Source organism: Anneissia japonica, unplaced genomic scaffold (genome assembly GCF_011630105.1).
Source record: "Anneissia japonica isolate Jap-2015-1 unplaced genomic scaffold, ASM1163010v1 scaffold288190_len28651_cov166, whole genome shotgun sequence".
Lineage (NCBI taxonomy): Eukaryota > Metazoa > Echinodermata > Crinoidea > Comatulida > Comatulidae > Anneissia > Anneissia japonica.
The window spans coordinates 1-19,986 of record NW_022696089.1 but is presented as its reverse complement, the minus strand read 5'-3'; the positions used below and the strand labels follow the sequence as shown (position 1 = coordinate 19,986).

Genomic DNA, 19,986 nt, shown 5'->3' with positions numbered 1-19,986 from the left:
CTAATTGATATAACAACAATACCATCGACAACAGTTGGTGATTTGACAACAGCAGAGGAGGTAACGTCAATAGATATCACAGCTGATGAAGTAACAAGTGAATCTGAGCGAACTACATTTGTTGATGCAACAACCATACCGTCGACAACGGTAGATGATTTGACAACATTGGAGGAGGTAACATCCATTGCTATCACAACCGCTGAAGTAACGAGTGATGCTGATCAAACTACCTTGCTTGATGCATCAACGATACCATCGACAACAGTTGGTGATTTGACAACAGCAGAGGAGGTAACGTCAATAGATATCACAGCTGATGAAGTAACAAGTGAAGCTGAGATAACATTACTTGAGAGGACAACGATACCATCGACAACAGTAGACGATTTAACATTAATCGCTTTCACAACCGATGAAGTAACAAGTGAGGATGAGCAAACTACATTTGTTGATACAACAACCATACCATCGACAACGGTTGATGATTTGACAACAATAGAGAAGGTAACATCTATAAATATCACAACCGCTGAAGTAACGAGTGATGCTGAGCAAACTACCTTCCTCCATGCATCATCTATACTATCGACGACAGTAGATGATTTGACAACAGTAGACGAGCTAACATCAATAGAAATCACAACCGATGAAGTAATAAGTGAGCCTGAGATAACTACATTACTTGATGCTAAAACGATACCATCAACAACGGCAGATGATTTAACAACAGTTGAGGAGGTAACATCTATAGATATCACAAACGATGAAGTCAGTGATGTGACTACTAGTGACGTAACAACGGTAAATCATTCTACAACTTCTTTTGATATAACCACCTTACAGATAACAAGTGTAGATACTACGAATACAGTACCATCAACAACTGGAAGTGTTAGAACTTTGGAGCCTACTACTTTACTAATCACCACAGTATTTACAACAATTCCAGGTAATATTTATTATTCCTTTTTATTATACTATTTTTGTATTATTTTCAAATGTAAAATGGAACATACTTCATTGTTTACTGATCTCTTTTTTTCTAACACCATTTTGTTTATTTACCATTGAACTATTAAAATGTACATTCCTTTTTTTTCAAATATGCAATACTATTGAAAGAAAATTATTTATATTTTTTTAACAGTTGTCACCTGCCCTCTTGGTCAGGTTCTATGTGTTGGGAGTTCAATATGTATTCCAGAATCATATCTTTGTGATCTGCACATAGACTGCATTAATGGTTACGATGAAACAGAGGAGGCTGGATGTGGTGAGTACATTCACCCTTCATATTTAAAATGCCTTTTTATGTAATAACTGTGTATATCGTCTAATCTAAAACTTAATAACACACTTAATATAACACATAATAGCTAGCTTAATATATAACACACTGCGTTGGTATACGAATTTAATAATTCCTAGCTGAAAATGTTAATATATTTCCTCCATGCTGAACGAGCCTTTGACAACTTGATGACTCAGTTTGTTTACTTTTAATCTTAATGGATTGTACTTGTCGCAGTTCGTTACGTTGCTGTTTCCATAAAATCGCTTCGCAGTGTGTCCCCGCCTGGGATTTCCTTTGCTTGGCATTTGGAGCAGTGATGTGGCGCTATAGCTTCAACAGTGTCAACTCTATCTAACCAATCACCTTCTCGATTCAGCAATAATCTCAATGCTTATTAGGCTTAACGGTCAGTTGGTCTATTTTCATGTGACTGGTGCCGTTTCACAGCCAATCAACATCGAAAATATAGAAATGTATACAGGTTGTAGTAGACATAGGATGTAGTCCAGTAGCAGAAGGGGGGAATTACCAATCGGCGAGAAACAAATAACCACCCAACTTTTCTAGACCACAATTGTGCGTAGATTACGAATCTGAAGGGTGATCGGCCGAATGCGGGGGCTTTTTCGAGATATCCAGGGTCACATGTCAAAATTTTAAAAAATCATTAAGAAGAAAAAGAAAATTACTATTAAATACATATTAAACCTAAAATCTTGTGGTTTAGCACTTGTTTGCCATAATTTTAATAAAATTGCATTAAAACAATAAAATTAATATGATTTGATCAGCCGATATTGGGTCAAAAGTCAGAATATACTATTTGATGACCATTATAAATATCTACTGTTAATACCCAATTATAATCTGCAATTCAGAGTTATATCTTTGTTTTGCACTTTTAGGAGCCTGATCAGTATAAAAATATAAAATCAGAAAATTGGATCAACCGATATCAGGTTCAGAGACCAAAGTTGGCCAATAATAATTGTTCATTTCTAACACAATTAAAAAATAAATAAACAAAGTCAAAAGTCAGCCATGTGGCATTTATTACCCTGGCTTTATGCATTTGAATCGCCCTTTGGTTGTACAAACAATAACCTACACAGGAGTGTTGTTACAAATCGAAAATGTTTATTATGGGAATCTCTCTCTCTCTCTCTCTCTCTCTCTCTCTCTCTCTCTCTCTCTCAAAAAATAATAGAAAATATTTTCGTGTCCTCAAAACCTGGTAGTATAAGGCCCAATGAAACCTTAGTCAGGGGCACTTAATGAATCAATCAATCATAACATTTTATTGCAAATCTTCTTTATTATTACAAATAATAACACAAAAGTTACATATTGATAAACCACGACAAGAAAAAAGCTTTCAACTGTGGGTCCTTCCAAAAAAATATATGTTTATAACATGGTAGTAAAGAGAAATGAATCAATAAATGAAATATGATGAATAAGTAAATCAATAAAAACGCTACTACCTCTACGTGGTCACTTTACTAGAGCATCATTTTGATACAGATATTCTTCCTTGCACATTAAACAGCTTGATCGAATCTCCAAAAGACTCTCCTTAGGTACAACTTGTTCATTTTTCTTTCGACTATGTTTTTTTCATAAGGTGGAAAAAATATTGGTCTCTGATGAAGTTAATCAACATTTGCATTGAAACACAGGAACATACAAAATACAGGAGCTAAAAGTAATAGTATTTTGGTCAATATAGTCAGGTTTAAAGACAATTTATGAACAGATTTTATCCTTCGAATTAAGGTCAGTTTCTTACGTTAAACGGTTTAGTTTTTGATTTTATTTTTTATTTTATTAAACTGCATTTCTATAGGGCAGCCTGTCGAGCAAAGCTAAACATTAGTGTTCTAAGATACTTTAATTCTAAAATAAAATAAAATAAAGCACACAAATTATATAATAATAATAATAATATTTGAATTTGTATAGCGCATCATGCAAAAAAAGCCTCTATGCGCTTGGTGATTGAGGTCTTTGAGTTTGATATTATGAAAAAAAGAAACACATTAGTTATTTAATATCATTTATTTATTTTCTTATTATTATATATATATATATATATATGTATATATATATAAATGCATACAAAAATCTCAAACTTTCCAAAAATTGGGACGAAAAGTCTTAATACAATCAGAAAGACGTGAAGACCAATATAAAAGCGGCAATCAGAATTTAAGAAAACTGCTTGACTGCAGACTGGCGAATCGATCCCTAAAAGCATCAAACAGCGAGGTTTAGCTTTAACCATATTTACCGTAATTCCGTTAAAACTGACCGTTGAGGATATAAAAAAACGCCAAAACCCTGGATGATACTTAATTTATTCATTTATATTTTTTTAAATAATGATTACTTAAATACATAACAAAGTGCTAAAATACCATATTTTAGCTTTTATAATTGGTTATTATAGTAAGCTGTTATAATTGGTCTATTTTTACCTTTGACCATAATATTGGGATCAAATTAGTGTATTTGATTTCCTACTGTAATGACGATTAGTTACCTGAAAGCATAAAACTATGATATAGGCCCTAACATGAAATGCAACTTCCATAATTGGTTATTATAAAAAAAAAAAATAATAATAATAATAATATTTGAATTTGTATAGCGCATCATGCAAAAAAAGCCTCTATGCGCTTGGTGATTGAGGTCTTTGAGTTTGATATTATGAAAAAAAGAAACACATTAGTTATTTAATATCATTTATTTATTTTCTTATTATTATATATATATATATATATATGTATATATATATAAATGCATACAAAAATCTCAAACTTTCCAAAAATTGGGACGAAAAGTCTTAATACAATCAGAAAGACGTGAAGACCAATATAAAAGCGGCAATCAGAATTTAAGAAAACTGCTTGACTGCAGACTGGCGAATCGATCCCTAAAAGCATCAAACAGCGAGGTTTAGCTTTAACTATATTTACCTTAATTCCGTTAAAACTGACCGTTGAGGATATAAAAAAAAACGCCAAAACCCTGGATGATACTTAATTTATTCATTTATTTTTTTTTTAAATAATGATTACTTAAATACATAACAAAGTGCTAAAATACCATATTTTAGCTTTTATAATTGGTTATTATAGTAAGCTGTTATAATTTGTCTATTTTTACCTTTGACCATAATATTGGGATCAAATTAGTGTATTTGATTTCCTACTGTAATGACGATTAGTTACCTGAAAGCATAAAACTATGATATAGGCACTAACATGAAATGCAACTTCCATAATTGGTTATTATAAAAAAATAATAATAATAATAATTTATTATTTTAACGTTTGACCTTTATTTCGGCTGATAAAATTAACTTATTAATTTATTTATTTGCTTATTTTATAACAAATAGATATCTAATACCATAAAAAAGTTATAAAACACCGAAGTTTTCGGTTTCCTAAATGTTTATTGTAGTAAATTGTTATAACTGGTCAATTTTGACATTTGACCTCAATATCGGCTGATCAAATCATATTGATTTTAATAAGATTATATCTATTGGTATTGTACATAAAGTGATAAAAGTTTAAATCACTGACTTAAAACACGAAATGTTATACTTTATGTTTGGTTATTCTTTCTATTGGTAAATTTGAACTTTTACCTTAACATCGGTAGACCAAATTGTTCGATTTGGGTTTTTATGATGAAGGTGTATATACATCACAAAAAAGAGTGATATACACAATGACTATAGCTTCCCTGATTGGTTATTATTATAAATTGTTATATTTGGCCATATAATGGTTAAAATTGACCTTTCATCCGAATATTGGCTGATAAAATCATTTGATTTACTTATTTAATGACAATTAGATATCTAAAAGCATATCAACGTGATTAATCATCATGTTTTAGGTTTTATAATTGGGCATTCACGTAAATTTTTATAATTCATCAATTTTGACCTTTGCCCCTCATGTCTCGAAAATCCCGAACCTGGCTAATTCCCCTCCATTTTCGGAATCTACACAAAAATTTGGTCTAGAAAAGTTGGATGAAAATTTGTCCCACTTCGGGTGGTGATATCCACTTTTCTGCTACTGGACTAATACGTGCTCATCATAAATTCAATTTAGATATGCACTTAACATAAATAGTTTTGTAGGCCTATGTATGTAGGACTCTTTTGCATAAACAGGCCGTGTTCATTTAACTGTGCGATTTATGGTCCCTAAATATAAAAATATATTATATATTTTGTGTTCCTTTCATTTTTAGTTGACCAAACGAATTTTATATATTGAAAAATAATTACGTAGTCATTACACGATCAGTAGCAGGTCGTTAATATACATTTTCATTGTTTCATATTATTCTATGAAGTCTAATTGAAAACAAGTAAATGTTTAAACCCCTGTTTATTTTCAGTTTGTAAGGAAGACGAATACAGATGTAGTGACGGGAAATGCATACCAAACGATTTTTTGTGTGATAGCACCATGAATGATTGCTTGAACAATGAAGATGAAGAACTTGATATATGTGCTGGTTTGTGAATGTTTATGATTATGAAACATCTGTCTTATAAAACATGGGTTTCTTTACATCAGAGGTTGAAGTGTGTGAGTTAAATACCAATGTGGAATAGACCAACTAAACATGTCTTTTCGAAATAATCATTGCAATTTAAATTGCGTCCTTCGCTATTATCATCGTCATCACTATGGTTATTACCATTAGGCCTATTTATCATTCATTTATTTGGTATTTGCTTTCATCCCAAAAAATGCCCCAGAAGCCACTTTTGTTAATAAGGTTACCTTGCATTTTTATTTTGAATATATTGGTATGCTATTAAAGAAAAATTTACATTTACTATTCAAAAGTTTATCTACTAAATATGGTACAAGAATTTACCAATATGCATGTAAAATAGTCACAATGGACACTTTTGTCTGTAATCACACTTTGTCTGTAATCACACTTAATTAATCACTCTTTACCGTGTATAACTGTCCAAAGTTCTGTGTGTTACCGTAAAATAAACAAATAGTCTGAAAGTAATATAATACAGGAGTGGCGCCAAGGGGGCCAAAGTCAGCCCCCCACTCTCCCTCCATCCGTCGGGGAGTGCGCTCCCCCCGTCGGGGAGAATTACACAATTCCTCATGAAGAAGAAAATATTATATGTATATTTTACCTATTAGTAAATTCTAAAATTATATGTATTTTTTACATATTATAAATTGTCATAGTTTCCGGGAGCGTTTACCCCCTGAATCACTTTCGAGACATTTTGGGTGAGGCCTGACCACTCCCACTTACGCTCTTGTCGGAGAGTGGCCCCAATCCTCGTTGGGCAAATCGTGGCGCAACCCCTTGATAAACTGCAATCACACTGTTATTAATACTGGTATTTTATTTCTCACTCTCTTTTTAGAAACATGTGACATACCAGACAGCCATAAAAACAGTTACTTTTTCCCGTTCAAATTCAGATATAAACCTGGTGAAAGTATAACTTATATGTGTTTTGACGGATATACAATGTCTGGTAGTTCCACAAGTATATGTAATAATACACAATGGTCAAATGATCCACCGGATTGTCACGGTAAGTAAACATAAACATTTCTGGTAAAAAAATGGTATATTACCATTCCTCTTTGTTCTATAATATCTAATGTTTAAAGTATATTTGATGTACAGTAATACGATATTATATATATGGGTTTTTTTTCCAATTTTTAAAAAATTGAATAACACATGCACCTGGTACTATTATAGTTAGAAATATACTCTAAATCTTTGTCCACACTCTCAAGTTTTACGTAAATAAATTGTGTGATGTATTTGTATTATTCGTGTTAAGTTGTTGTGATGATGAAGATGCAATATCATTACACCCAAAATATGAGCATTTTTTGTCCCACTTTGGTAGTGTAGATAGAGCTTCAAGTTAGGTTTGTCTGTTAAAGCAAAGATACCAGAAACACAGAAAAAAAATTGTTCCATCGAAATGCATGGTGGGAATACAAACAATGGGGCGTCGCGTACGTACGGCTGGATCTAAAAAACTTATGTCAGCGTTACACAATTGTGTATACATAACCTTCTTTTGCAGAGGTAGAAATTGTTGCCATTATCCATAAGATACAATAAGTAGGCATTAAATAAATAAAAACAATAAAATGACAGACATCAAAGTGCAGAATCGTATGACTGAACTCTAATTAGTGATAACGTTTTCCTCCATTAATTAAAAAAGAAGAGTGCCGTATGCGTATGGATATACTTAGCAACGGAAGGGCGCCCTATACGTCTGGATCAAGTATAGCAAACTTGCATTATAAAATAAGAAGAGAAGGGTGCCGCATACGCCTGGACCAATTTCCGTCTCATTTTTGCTATGCGAGTGCTCTACCTTGTATTTCTAGTGTTTTTGGTTAAACTTAAAGGACAATATCTGATTATGCTTTAATAATAATAATAATAATAATATGTCGTTCTTATATGGCGCTTCATGCCTTTACAAGGCCTCTAAGCGCTTTGTCAGATAAGGTACAGCATTTTTGTTTTTTTTCAAATTCAAACAAACATCTATACATACAATTCTACAAATTCAGTCTAGGCATTTATTTAAAAGTTTAAAATTTCTAAATGTGTGCTGATTTTTATTACAGAAAATTGCAATAGCCTAAAACCACCTGACAATGGACAGTTATATCCTGATGTTCAAATCATCCACGGCCAAGCTGTTACATTTTCGTGCAATAATGGATATGACTTGATAGGTGCCCAGACATTAATATGCAACGATGGCCGCTACATTGATAATACTCCTACATGCCTTGGTAAGATTATTATTTTTATAGACTAATATATTTCATTATTAGAGCATTAGTTTTTGGTGTCTTATTATATCACTTTACACAGATGATACTAATTCAAAACATTACCCAATCTACATAATCTGTTTCTTTTATAATCATGAACTTTCAAAGAGATTTTAAAGGATGGGGGATGAGGAGTCATAACAAAATGAGTCGTGGTTTTCGCTGTCATACTGGTATAATTATTATAGTGATAACTGAAGACAAAATTTTTGAAGTATCATTATTAACGAACATTTAGTTTCAGTGTTTCTAATAAGTTTAGTAAGTATATTTCACAATAGAAAATGAGTTCTGAATTAGGTACATTTAAATTGTTTTGAGGCTCACTTTGCAAAGCTGGTTGATTTTCAACATCGAATAAAAAACCGAATAAAACCAACAAAAAATGTCCAGCTGTTTTTCTAGAAGGAATATTCGGACATCTGACTTTCGGTTATAGAAACTTGCCAAGGATTTTTTGTACACTCAGTAAACGTCCGTTTTAATGTAAAATCAAGGAGCTATAAGGATTTTTTACGCTGTAGCTCACTCATTCGGAATAAAAACAATATTTTGAAAATTATAATGTTATACATTTTATTTAGAAATTAATGACTGTGATCCCAGCCCGTGTTTGAATGGAGGTACATGTACAGATGGAGTGGCCAACTACACCTGTAGCTGCTCGAATGCATGGCAAGGTGTAAATTGTACCACAGGTAAGGATTGGGAAAGCGTCTACACAGTATTTTTATTCGGTGGTATAGGCCTATTAATCAATAGAGTTGGGTTGCGTAGCTTAGTAGTTAAGATGCTTGTCTGCTAATCCCAGTGCTCTAGGTTCAATTCACGACTAACAACAGCTCCACTCCCTAAGCCTCATAAAAAGACTTCACTGATAAAAGCATCACGTTATTTCCTTTCATTAAGAGGGCCCTTAGAAGGATACAATGGAAGAGTCACCCTCCCTATAAATATGTTTTTTTCAACAAAATACAGATTCGTCGGTTGTTTTACTGTAACCTGGTACATGTTCTGTAATTGATTAACAGTACATACGTTATATTGCTGTTATTATTATTTCTATTATATTAATATTTTTTTATTGTTATTATTATTATTAATAAAAATTATATTTGTTGTTTTAAAGTCGCCTTTAATATAGCAATTTTATTTGAATGTTAACGATAAATATCGCAAATCTATAAAATACTTGCAGATAATTATTATAATCTGCATTTTAAAGATTTTTAAGATTCATTATTTTATTCATATAGAACAACATATATTAGTTGCCTTCCTGAATACAAACATGTAGAATAGATAAGTAGGCCTATAAATATAAAATTAAATTCTTATAATACACAGACTTTCACAGAACTAAAAAATTAACTTAAAATATTTTTAAATTCATTTAAAATGTAAAGAAACTTAAATAAACAAATCCTGTGCATTTACTAAAATAAATGATACTTTCAGATACCAATGAATGTGCTGAGGAAGTTGATAATTGTCACGTGTCGGCATCATGTGACAATACAGATGGAAGTTACAGTTGCACATGTAATGAAGGTTATTTTGGTGATGGCTTCAAGTGCTATGGTGACTATACTTTATGTTATATCTGCGTTCAAGCCCAGACTGATTTGCAAAAAAAATAAACATTTTTTTTTGATAGCCTAAAGCCCTATCCAGACTATCAAATTTTATTTTACAAAAACATTTGACGTGCCTATATTCAAGATGACATCAGATCATGACCAAATATAGGCACAGCATGACTATATATGGACCAGGGAACAGTGAAATTTCACTGTTCCCTGATATGGACATACAACATAGTGTTATAAAGATTTATAAATATAATACGGAATTGCTAGTTTAACTGAATTTAGACATTCCTAAGTATGAAAAATTGTAAAATAAGACTGAAATTTGATTTTTTTGTGTTCCACACAAAAAATAAATGCGGATGAATTTTTCATGTTGATTTTGCGATAGGTCGTGAGAAGAAATATCGTAGTCGCCGAAAACATTAGCCTATCCAACGCTGCTGGCTAGGCCTAGCCTTACCTCGATTTAGGTTCTGTTATCACACATAAAAACGGCCGACATGATATTTTCCGTTGCTAGTATTGACACTTGTGAAATATAATATNNNNAAAAAACTTATTCTGACTGAGATTTTGACACTTAAACAAACATATCTCAGCCTAACCGAACGACCGCATTGTGCGAGATGCGAAGTACAAAAAGTAATCTCATTAGAGAGGGCGCTCTTTATTGACTGTATAAAGTATGCATAAAAGCGAGATTATTCCAGTGGATGCGATCTACAACCTCTGAATTTGCCTAGTAACGATGAATTCGTCGAGAAAATGGTAATATTTTATGAGAAATAGTCTGTATTTCTCATATTTTTATTCTTTTGCGTAAAACTAAAATTCATGCCAATATTTTTCCATGATTTATAATAATTGGAGTAATGCAAATGCATACTTTCTAAAAAAAGTCATTTTTAGTGAAATTTTGCCGGGAATGGGGCTTTAAGCTGACATAGAAACGTCTGTGGTCATAGGCCCTGTTATAATTAAAGTGCCTAGGCTAGGCTCTATGTAATGATATTACACTAAATTATGAAATTTGGAGCAGCACTGCCATTTCTAGATACTCTCATGAAACTAGTGCAAGGCAAAGTTTTAGGACTTTTATTTAGTGTATTAAAGGCAAATTTTTAGGACTTTTTATTTAGTGTACATTCAAGGAGAATACAATGCGTTTTCAATGACATTTGCCACAAGCAATTAGCAGACGGCTTGCGTTGTCAAGCGCTCACGGAGACGGAGGCAGGTACGTCGGCCAACGGTTCTGGTTCTTTTCTGGTTAAGTAGACCTACTCTTCAACGCCCATAAAATGAGCAAGCGGGAAGGGGTGGTGATAATTGAGTTATTGGCTTTTGAGATGGTTGGTTACCGCTTGATTTAACTTTTGTACGACCGTCTTACACAAAGGTGTGTGCCCGTTTTAAATCATGCTGACCAGTGTTGCATCATGAACTGCTAAATGACGGTGATGTATTTTTGGTTGTCTGTCCCTTTATGCCTAGATAATGTTGCTCTTTATAGGTTTTTATTTATTATCATTATAATATTATTATTGCTCTCATCGTCGTCATCTTTATTATAATTATTATTACTATTATTATTATTATTATTTGTTAGCATTATTATCACTATTATCATTATATTCGTTATTATTATTATTGTTATTATTATTATTATTGTTATTATTATTATTATTATTACCACAAGGAGGTTGTATTCTTTACTAATATTATTTTGTTATAGTTATCGTAGTCATCATTATTATAATAGGCGTAATCTACACAACAGACATATTCAATACCACATCATTAATAAAACAGATCAGGAACCATAAACAGCAACACATTGCCATCGAGCAAACGAAAAAATATGAGTAAGCAATTAAAGTGCTATTTCTATGTAGAAAAAATCTTCTTCGACTTCGATCAAGATACAAGTTTACGAGAGAAGCATGAGCGTACGAATGGTACAGAGCTGATATCAGTCACATTTAGACCGCGATGCGGATTCCCGTTTGGTAATAAATTTTACAAAGAGATATACGTAAGTTGGCGAGCTATTTTTTTTTTATTCATTAGAGCAGGGAACAGTTAAATTACAATTAATAAGTAAATTAACTGTTCTCTGATTAGAGATTACTTTCCACCAGATATGAAACAGAATCACACACTTAACAGCATTCTTCACAATCAACTTTACGCTACCTTGAAGGGCACCCTGCGGTAATGCTAAACATTCAATCCCTCAAAATAATAAACATTACTATGCATAATCTATCTTTACCAAATACTGTTATAAGAAACTAATAAGAACAACAACTTCCCTAATGCCTACCTCTAACAGTATTCGCATTACTATGCTTCGGTATTTTTTAAAATTTAAAATCACTTTTATTCAAAAACACAAAGAAAACACATTACAAAAATTGGATAAAAGCAAAACATAAAGAAAAACTCCCTAGGATCACGTTCTTAAAATAAACGACAAGAGAGGGGACAGAGCCCAAACAAATTACAAAAGAAGAAAGACAGAAGAGGAAAGGGAAGACAAGACAAGACAAGACAAGACAGACAAGGAGAAAAGAAAAATATATAATTTTAAAAAATAAAATAAAGATATATATGGATTTTGTGTAGTAAAATAAGATTAGAATTATTAAAAACAGTGAAAATTGAGAAATTGCAAATTTGAATACTGAATTAAGGTAGAAATCCGAAGATTGCATTTTAATCAAATAGAAATTGTCTACATGTACAAACTACTGACAGAACAAAATTACTTCGTTGTTTAATTTTTATATTATTTATAAAAATTATTATATTCATTTTGACCATATTTCTGAAGATAATCCATCACTTATTATGACTTATTGAAGTATATTAAATAAATCAAGACATTAAACATTGAATATTGTATACATTACATCACATAATATTACAGAAAATCTATAAATACAGTATAATTATTTAATCCTAAACTTTAGTTTCTAATTAACTAATAATTAAATAAATTATATAAATTTAGTAATTACTGTATAAATAGTTTTGATAATAAGAAGGATAAGCTTGAGCAATTTAAAATTACTGTACTCTGAATATTATTGTTGAAAAACATAATCAATGGTACATAAATAATTGGTACATTATGAAGAAAGAATAGAATCTGGTTTCAGAAAAACAAATCTACAACGTTGCTTATAATAATTTTACATCACAGTTCACTGAGAATGGTGTGATCGTGTTTCCTGAAGAGAATTCAGAAAGGTATGGATATCCAAATGCGTATGATGAAGGGTTTACTGGTGCAAATTCTGAGGCTATGATTGTTGCGCCATTCTGGACCGATGTTGACCTGTCTCAAGACTATGGCGATGTATTCTACAGGGTAATGTAAACATTTGTTTATGTGATTATATTTGCATAGTGTTGACTTACTGGACAAAAAAAATAGACTGTTTGCGTTAATGCCTCTGGATAATTTCAGTTAATGAAACAATCTGTCTTGTAACCCCATTATTACAATCTCGTTTACAATACATTATATAGTTTGGTTTGGTTGGTTGAAGGCAGACGCTAAAATAATTAAATTATAATAAAACTATTTAAACTATGAAATTAAACTACGATAATATGATAATAAATATATATTATTATATAGATAATTAACCTATGAAAAAATGTTGTTTTGCACAGCTTCATGACACTTATGATTCCGTCATTATGGATGCAAATGAAAGAATTCGTAGTAATCCCGAAACCAGTCAGTTACAATTTAATGGCACGTGGATGTTAGTTGTTACATGGTATCAAGTCCCTCAATATCTGGCAAACTTCACTTTTGAAAGGGTAAGCGCAAGTATAATTATAGTAACAGATTTAACTGCTTTTGAGGCAACTGTGTTTACGTCTAAAATTATAACAATACAATTATTACAGTTTGCATTTACTCGCCTATTACTGTTTCTACCTTCCAGCCTAATACATTCCAAGCAGCATTAATAACTGATGGAATTTATGGAATAATATTCTTCAATTTTGAGGAGACGAAAATGCAGTGGGATACTTCAATTATTATCAATAAGAATCTCATCATTGGGTTTAACCGTGACGATGGATTCGAAAATGCACAGATTGATTATTTTAGTACTATCGACGGAGCATACAGGCCAGATAATGTAGATGGAAACACAAATCTTAAAGGAAGGTGGATTTATCGTAGTGAAAGTAATACAGCAGATACCGTGAACCCGTGCGTCATGTGCGTAGAATGGTACGATAGACAGCCTGATCCGGCTTCATGGATTGGACAGCTAGGTTCCTGTCCCTGTGGATTTGATCAAGGGAGTGGAGATTTGGCGTTTTCACAAAGTAACAGTACAGCAACCGATCAACAATTAGATGATTCGTTATTAGCAGACATACAAGAGCTAGCTGGTAGGTTAATTTAAATTTCTTTAAAACATTTAGTACCATTGTATGCTGCATCGGTTTTTAAATTAATTGAGCTTATTTCAAGATGCAACAACTAAATATGTTGGTCTTTAAGCAGAGTTTTAACTGGGTTTTTAGAGCTCAAGTTAAGAGTCGAAATTGTGTCCTTTCCAGCTCGGAGGTATTGTTCTTGTGGTTGTTATATAAAACAAATTCATCAATATAATCAGAATTTAGAAGCCCCACATATATTTTTTTCCAGGCTCTTTCTGGGTGCCTCTTTAGTTCGGCACTCCGTGCACGTGCTTTGTGCTCCTGTTGTTACTCCTCTATCTTTATGAAATCTTCATTTCAAAATTTAATTATTATCATGGGAAATCACATATTATTTTCGTGTATATAATGTTCAATGTAAGTTTCAAATTAATAATTAACTTTTAGTATAATAAATAACATGTTCCTAGATCCTGGCTATAATTTTTACTCAGACGTACGTATTTTAAACGACCGTACCATGGAAGATACCAATGGTAAATTTACATTCACCCCAGAACTTTTCGACAAAGTTACATTCTTTGAAGTTGTTTTCTACCCAGGGTTTGGGCATATGCCAATTAAAGCCCACGTCATGGTAAATCCAGCCCCAGAAAATAATACCACTATTTCCAACGTAAACAAACACATTAAAATAATAAATATCACCCAACCATCGTTTAAACGGAATACAAATCTAGTCGACAACTTTAAATCCCACATTAATAACCTAGTGAAAAATACTATTACAGAAGTACCATTAAATTTATACACAGATAACATATAATATACTATATACAGCAGGCAAAATAATGAAACAAAAAAGCAATTAAACGCGGCACACGATAAACTTTGGTACGATCAAGAGTGTAAAACAAACTATATACGAAAATATACAGCCCAGCATGAATTCCGCACTACTAACACACGTATGACCTTGATATATACATTAATATACAAAAAACATATAAAAAACATCTGTAAACATGAATAATCACTAAGAAGTCTGGAAATTCATATCTAAAAAGCAGCCAAATTACCAGAAATGACTGGTATGAATATTCCATGGATCTTTCTAAGTTCACGGGCGGATCCAGCGGGTGGGACACGGGGACCCGTGCCCCCCACCCCCACCCCATCAGTCCCGCCGACAAACACAATGCTATATCCCCGACGCCGATTTTTTTTCCCAACGATTTCACAAGTCAGGATGTAAAAAAATGTCAAACGGAGACCATTATTAATGTAGTACCCTGCTAGAACAACAGCTATACCCAGTGGCGTAAACGCCTATGCACAGGGCCACCGACCCTTAGGGGCCCTTCGGTGCCCCTACCCAGGGTCCTTGTTCTATACCACCCTGATCTAAAAGGGCTTTGTTGATACGTAACAGCATAATGTGTCTCTGACCTCGACTGTAGGACATAAATCCATTGGGAATGGGATGCCCAGCCGGCCGCGAAATCATTTTTTCCAGGACGTTTGAGGCAGTGTCGATTGGGAGCGCTATAGGATTCGGCAATAGAATCATGAATATTAATTTTCAGAGCAGTTTTGATACCAGCGATGCGAGATAAGCAACGCTCCAGTTGGTCTAGTATTTTTTTAAGATGGAGTGATGCGAGTACTAATAGAAAACAAGTCCCACTGGTTATGAGAAATCAACTATGTTTATTATAGGCCAGTTTATTCGTAGTCATCATCATCATCATTAGGCCTATCGTCACCATTATTTATTTTTTGTCATCGTTTTTCATGAATTACAGGCCTATCTGTACCTATATTGTACTTGTGCATTTTTAAACGTCAAGTAAACAAACTGTAGTAGACCGCAATACCACGATGGCGAATATAGGGTGAAACATTCGCAGACTTGAACCCCCATTTTTATCTTAAAAGTACATTAAATAAATTTAAAATAAATAATAATTAACCTATCATCTAAAAAATAATATAGGCCTAGGCCTTAGGGAATGTCACTCACGCGTACATTTACTGTACCAACATGTACGAAATAGAATTTTTTTTTAAATTGACGTGCATGCACAAGTATAAAGCTACTCACGAACTAATAATAATAGTAGGCCAAGTCCCTAGTAGTAGTAGTAGTAGTAGTAGTAGTAGTAGTAGTAGTAGTAGTGGTAGTAGTGGTAGTGGTAGTGGTAGTGGTAGTGGTAGTGGTAGTGGAAGTAGTAATCATTAGGGTAGTGGTAACCTTCTTTATGGTTCCGAGGTATGGTGATATCATAAGATGACAAGTTATGAGAAAATAGACTCCAATACCATTTTTTACAATCCTGGGCACACCCTAACGGCTCACGTAAATGTCTTTTTACCTATAAAATCTGCCCTGTGTCTAAAATATAAAGAGAGTCTTTACTTCTACCTTATTTCTGGAATAATCCAACTCCATTTTAAGCTTATACTTTTATTTAGAAACAATAAGGTTCAGTTTAAATTATCGAAATTCATTTATGTTGCCTTACGTATTAGAAGAAACCTCCCCCTCCCCCAATGTTTAACATGAATCTCATTGGACAAGTGGCCTTCAGAGAATATTGAATAAAGTCAGGCACTTGCCTGAATAAATGAAAGAATGAATGAAAATAATAAGTATGTCTACGTATAACACATTCTCCTTAAAACCCTATATAACTTACACACCAATGCACGAAAACACACACAAACAAAGCGAAATAAAAGTCACATTTTTAAATATACCCTGTTTTCTATGGAACTGATTTCTACATAAATTATTTCATCTTAAAGGGAATGCATTCTGCATACGTACTGTATTGCCAAATGGTGACGGCGCAGGTATGCAATGCTGTTACAGAAGTGACCATTCGTTGATCGAAGGATTCGGAGATACTCAGTCGAGTAGTTTTGCACTAAGACATCAGTTTCAATCAGTGTTTGCTATCGATGCTGATCAATACCAACTATACTTAGGTACGTATGAGCTGTTTATTAGTTGATTATTCAATTTAATTCTACGTTTGTAAAGACCATCAGAATCGATTTAATACCTTGATGCAAAGAAATCATACTCTGTTGCTCGAACCAAATCAGCAACATTCGGGTTAGAAATCTGGCGCTCCGCCAAATAAGCCAAATGTTTCTAGTTGATAAAGACGTACTTATATCCTCAATGGGCTCGGAGACCACCGAATCATATTTGCTGTGACATATCTTGAATAGCCTACATATATGTAAAACAGTAAAAACAAAACGTCCAGTTGGGTGTCTCTAAACTTCTGAATTCTGAAGATGTATGTTCGGTCATGCGTCATCGGCAATTCCTATTATAAAATAATAAATGTTTGCCTATTGATGATGCTAATATTCAAAGTCATATTTTACTTGGAAATATCGTAATGATATTCAATTTGGCAATTGAATAATATTCAATTTCTATCAAATCATAATTCTGTATAGACTTTATTGTTTTTTTTTTATTTGAGAATTTATCCATAGACATTAAACATTCTTTTGATTGTGACAGCTGGGTAGGTCTACATTAAAAGAAAAAATAATAATTTTAAACAACTTCGTTCAGGGGACTGGTAACTGCTTGCTTTCTATTCTGATCTATATTTTATAATTGGTGTTTAATGGTTAAGTGTTACGTTATATATTTTGTTTCTTTTTACTTGTTTTGCTTAATTATAATTTTTATAATAAGGCTTATGAAGTGCAGTTGTTGATTAATATTTTAATATTATGTCAATTTTGCTTTTGTCTGATCGATTACTTTGTAATTTGAACTTCCTTTCTTCGTCCTTGTCTTTGTTCTCATGTTTAATGCTGGAAGGAATACAATAAACCTCATTTTGATACCCAACAAACAGTAAATGAAATTCGCCACTTGCAGGAGGGTAAACAGTAAAAGACTTAATACAACTATCTATTAATTTTGTTTCAATTTTCTCTTTAAAATTTAGGATATTAAAGTATATTTTTAATTAGTATTACTATAACTACAACCACCTCCGCCGCCGCCGCCGCCACCACCACCATCACCACCAAAACTACACCCACCACCACCACCATCACCACCACTACCACTACCACTACCACCACTTCTACTACTACTACTACTACTACTACTACTACTACTACTACTACTAATACCAGTACTACTACTACTAACTACTACTACTAATAATAATAATAATAATAATAATTATTATTATTATTATTATTATTTATATTATTTAGATAAATTATTGCGTATAATTGGATTTAAGTGAACCAGTATCAGTCTTGTAGCAATAAATATCAAACGTTTTCATCAGAATTTAATATTAGATGTACGAATCTTTAGGTTTGCTTTCTCTTTCATTTTATAAGATGACGATCTATTTCCACGGTATTTTTGTTGCGACGCGTCACAGGACCAACAACTGTGTGATCTTTACATTGAGAAACGTCCTGCAGGGAAATGCGATGGTTACGTTCCACCAAAAACAGGCATGACTTATATTATATTTTTTTTAATTGTACTCATAGCATTTATGAAACTGATGTAAAAAATTAGAATTTAAATTTCTTCCTCTAATATAACCATGAATCAACATCTGTAAAAACTAATTATTGTCATTTTTTCTATAAAAATTTAAATTAATCACTGCTATTTCCGTATTATAGGAATCTGAGAAGTGGCGGAAATATTCTATTCGCTTTATGTTATTATTTACTCATGAAACAATGTTTTATAAGTTAATTTTTTTGCAATTTTAGGATGGATGTTTGGTGACCCTCACTTACAGACACTAGATGGTATAGAGTTCACATTCAATGGATTGGGGGAGTATGTTCTTGTTGATGTAGACGATCAATTTATAATTGTCCAGGGTAGAACTGAGAAGGTTGAGGAAAATGTCAATGCGACAGTCTTTACAGCCTTTTCCGTACAGCAGATTGGCTCGACAACGGTAATCCATTTCACGGAAATAGAATTATTCGGTCGTTAATACGTTTTATATAAGTACTACAGTTTTAAAGTAACAAAGTAACCGTTAAAATCACGATTTACCGACTTCTATATGTATGGAAGCTTAAAATATAAGCTTCTATGGTCTAGTGGTATGACACTCGCCTTGATAGAGAGGCTGCAATTTCGAATTTCACCATACATTTTATTATACAATTGAAAGAAAACTTTCCTTAAACAGTTATGCTTGATACGTTTATAACATCATATGTTCCTATTCGATTCGAGTACTGTTATCATTATTTAAATATAGAATTTTTTCCATAGTTTCAAATTTCGTCGGAGGGTAGTAATGATTTTGAAGTTCTTCTTAATGGAACAGATGTTATCAATCGAACTATTTTAGGTGCAGGTAAGTAATTTGTAAAATTAAATATAATCTTTCCTGTAATTTAGCATTGAAAACGTTTGCCCATTTGATTAAATACACTACCAAGCATGCTGGGGGATTTTCTTTGTTATTTCCTCTTTGCCAATGTAACCTTTCAATTTATATATAGGCCTATATATCATTTGCCTATGCAGCCTTCCTTATTTTTTAGTTGTCTAGCAGACGCGTTAACCAACTTGGCCATTGAGGGTTTATTGGGAATTCAAATTCGATTAGAGCATTTATGTCTCCACGCTTATGCTCATGCATATTGGACAATTCTAGTCCTTCATGCATGAAAAAACACAGAGATCAACACGATACACCCTTTTCTTATAAGCATTTGACGACAAGACGAGATCTCCGAAGAGATACTTTTTATA

At 32.7% G+C, this 19,986-nt stretch overlaps 1 protein-coding gene across 1 annotated transcript; it reads left to right on the top strand.

The window, feature by feature from the left end:
- Positions 1-6: 6 nt before the first annotated feature.
- LOC117101717 (mucin-4-like) lies at positions 7-19,585 on the top strand (the record flags this gene model as incomplete). Its single annotated transcript, XM_033241746.1, has 15 exons — positions 7-952; positions 1,151-1,276; positions 5,723-5,842; positions 6,735-6,908; positions 7,978-8,148; positions 8,775-8,888; positions 9,649-9,771; positions 11,678-11,817; positions 12,991-13,158; positions 13,467-13,619; positions 13,748-14,207; positions 17,007-17,189; positions 18,591-18,710; positions 18,981-19,174; positions 19,501-19,585. Coding segments are annotated over exons 3-15 (2,134 nt in total), but the record flags the coding sequence as incomplete, so codon positions are not given.
- Positions 19,586-19,986: the final 401 nt, after the last annotated feature.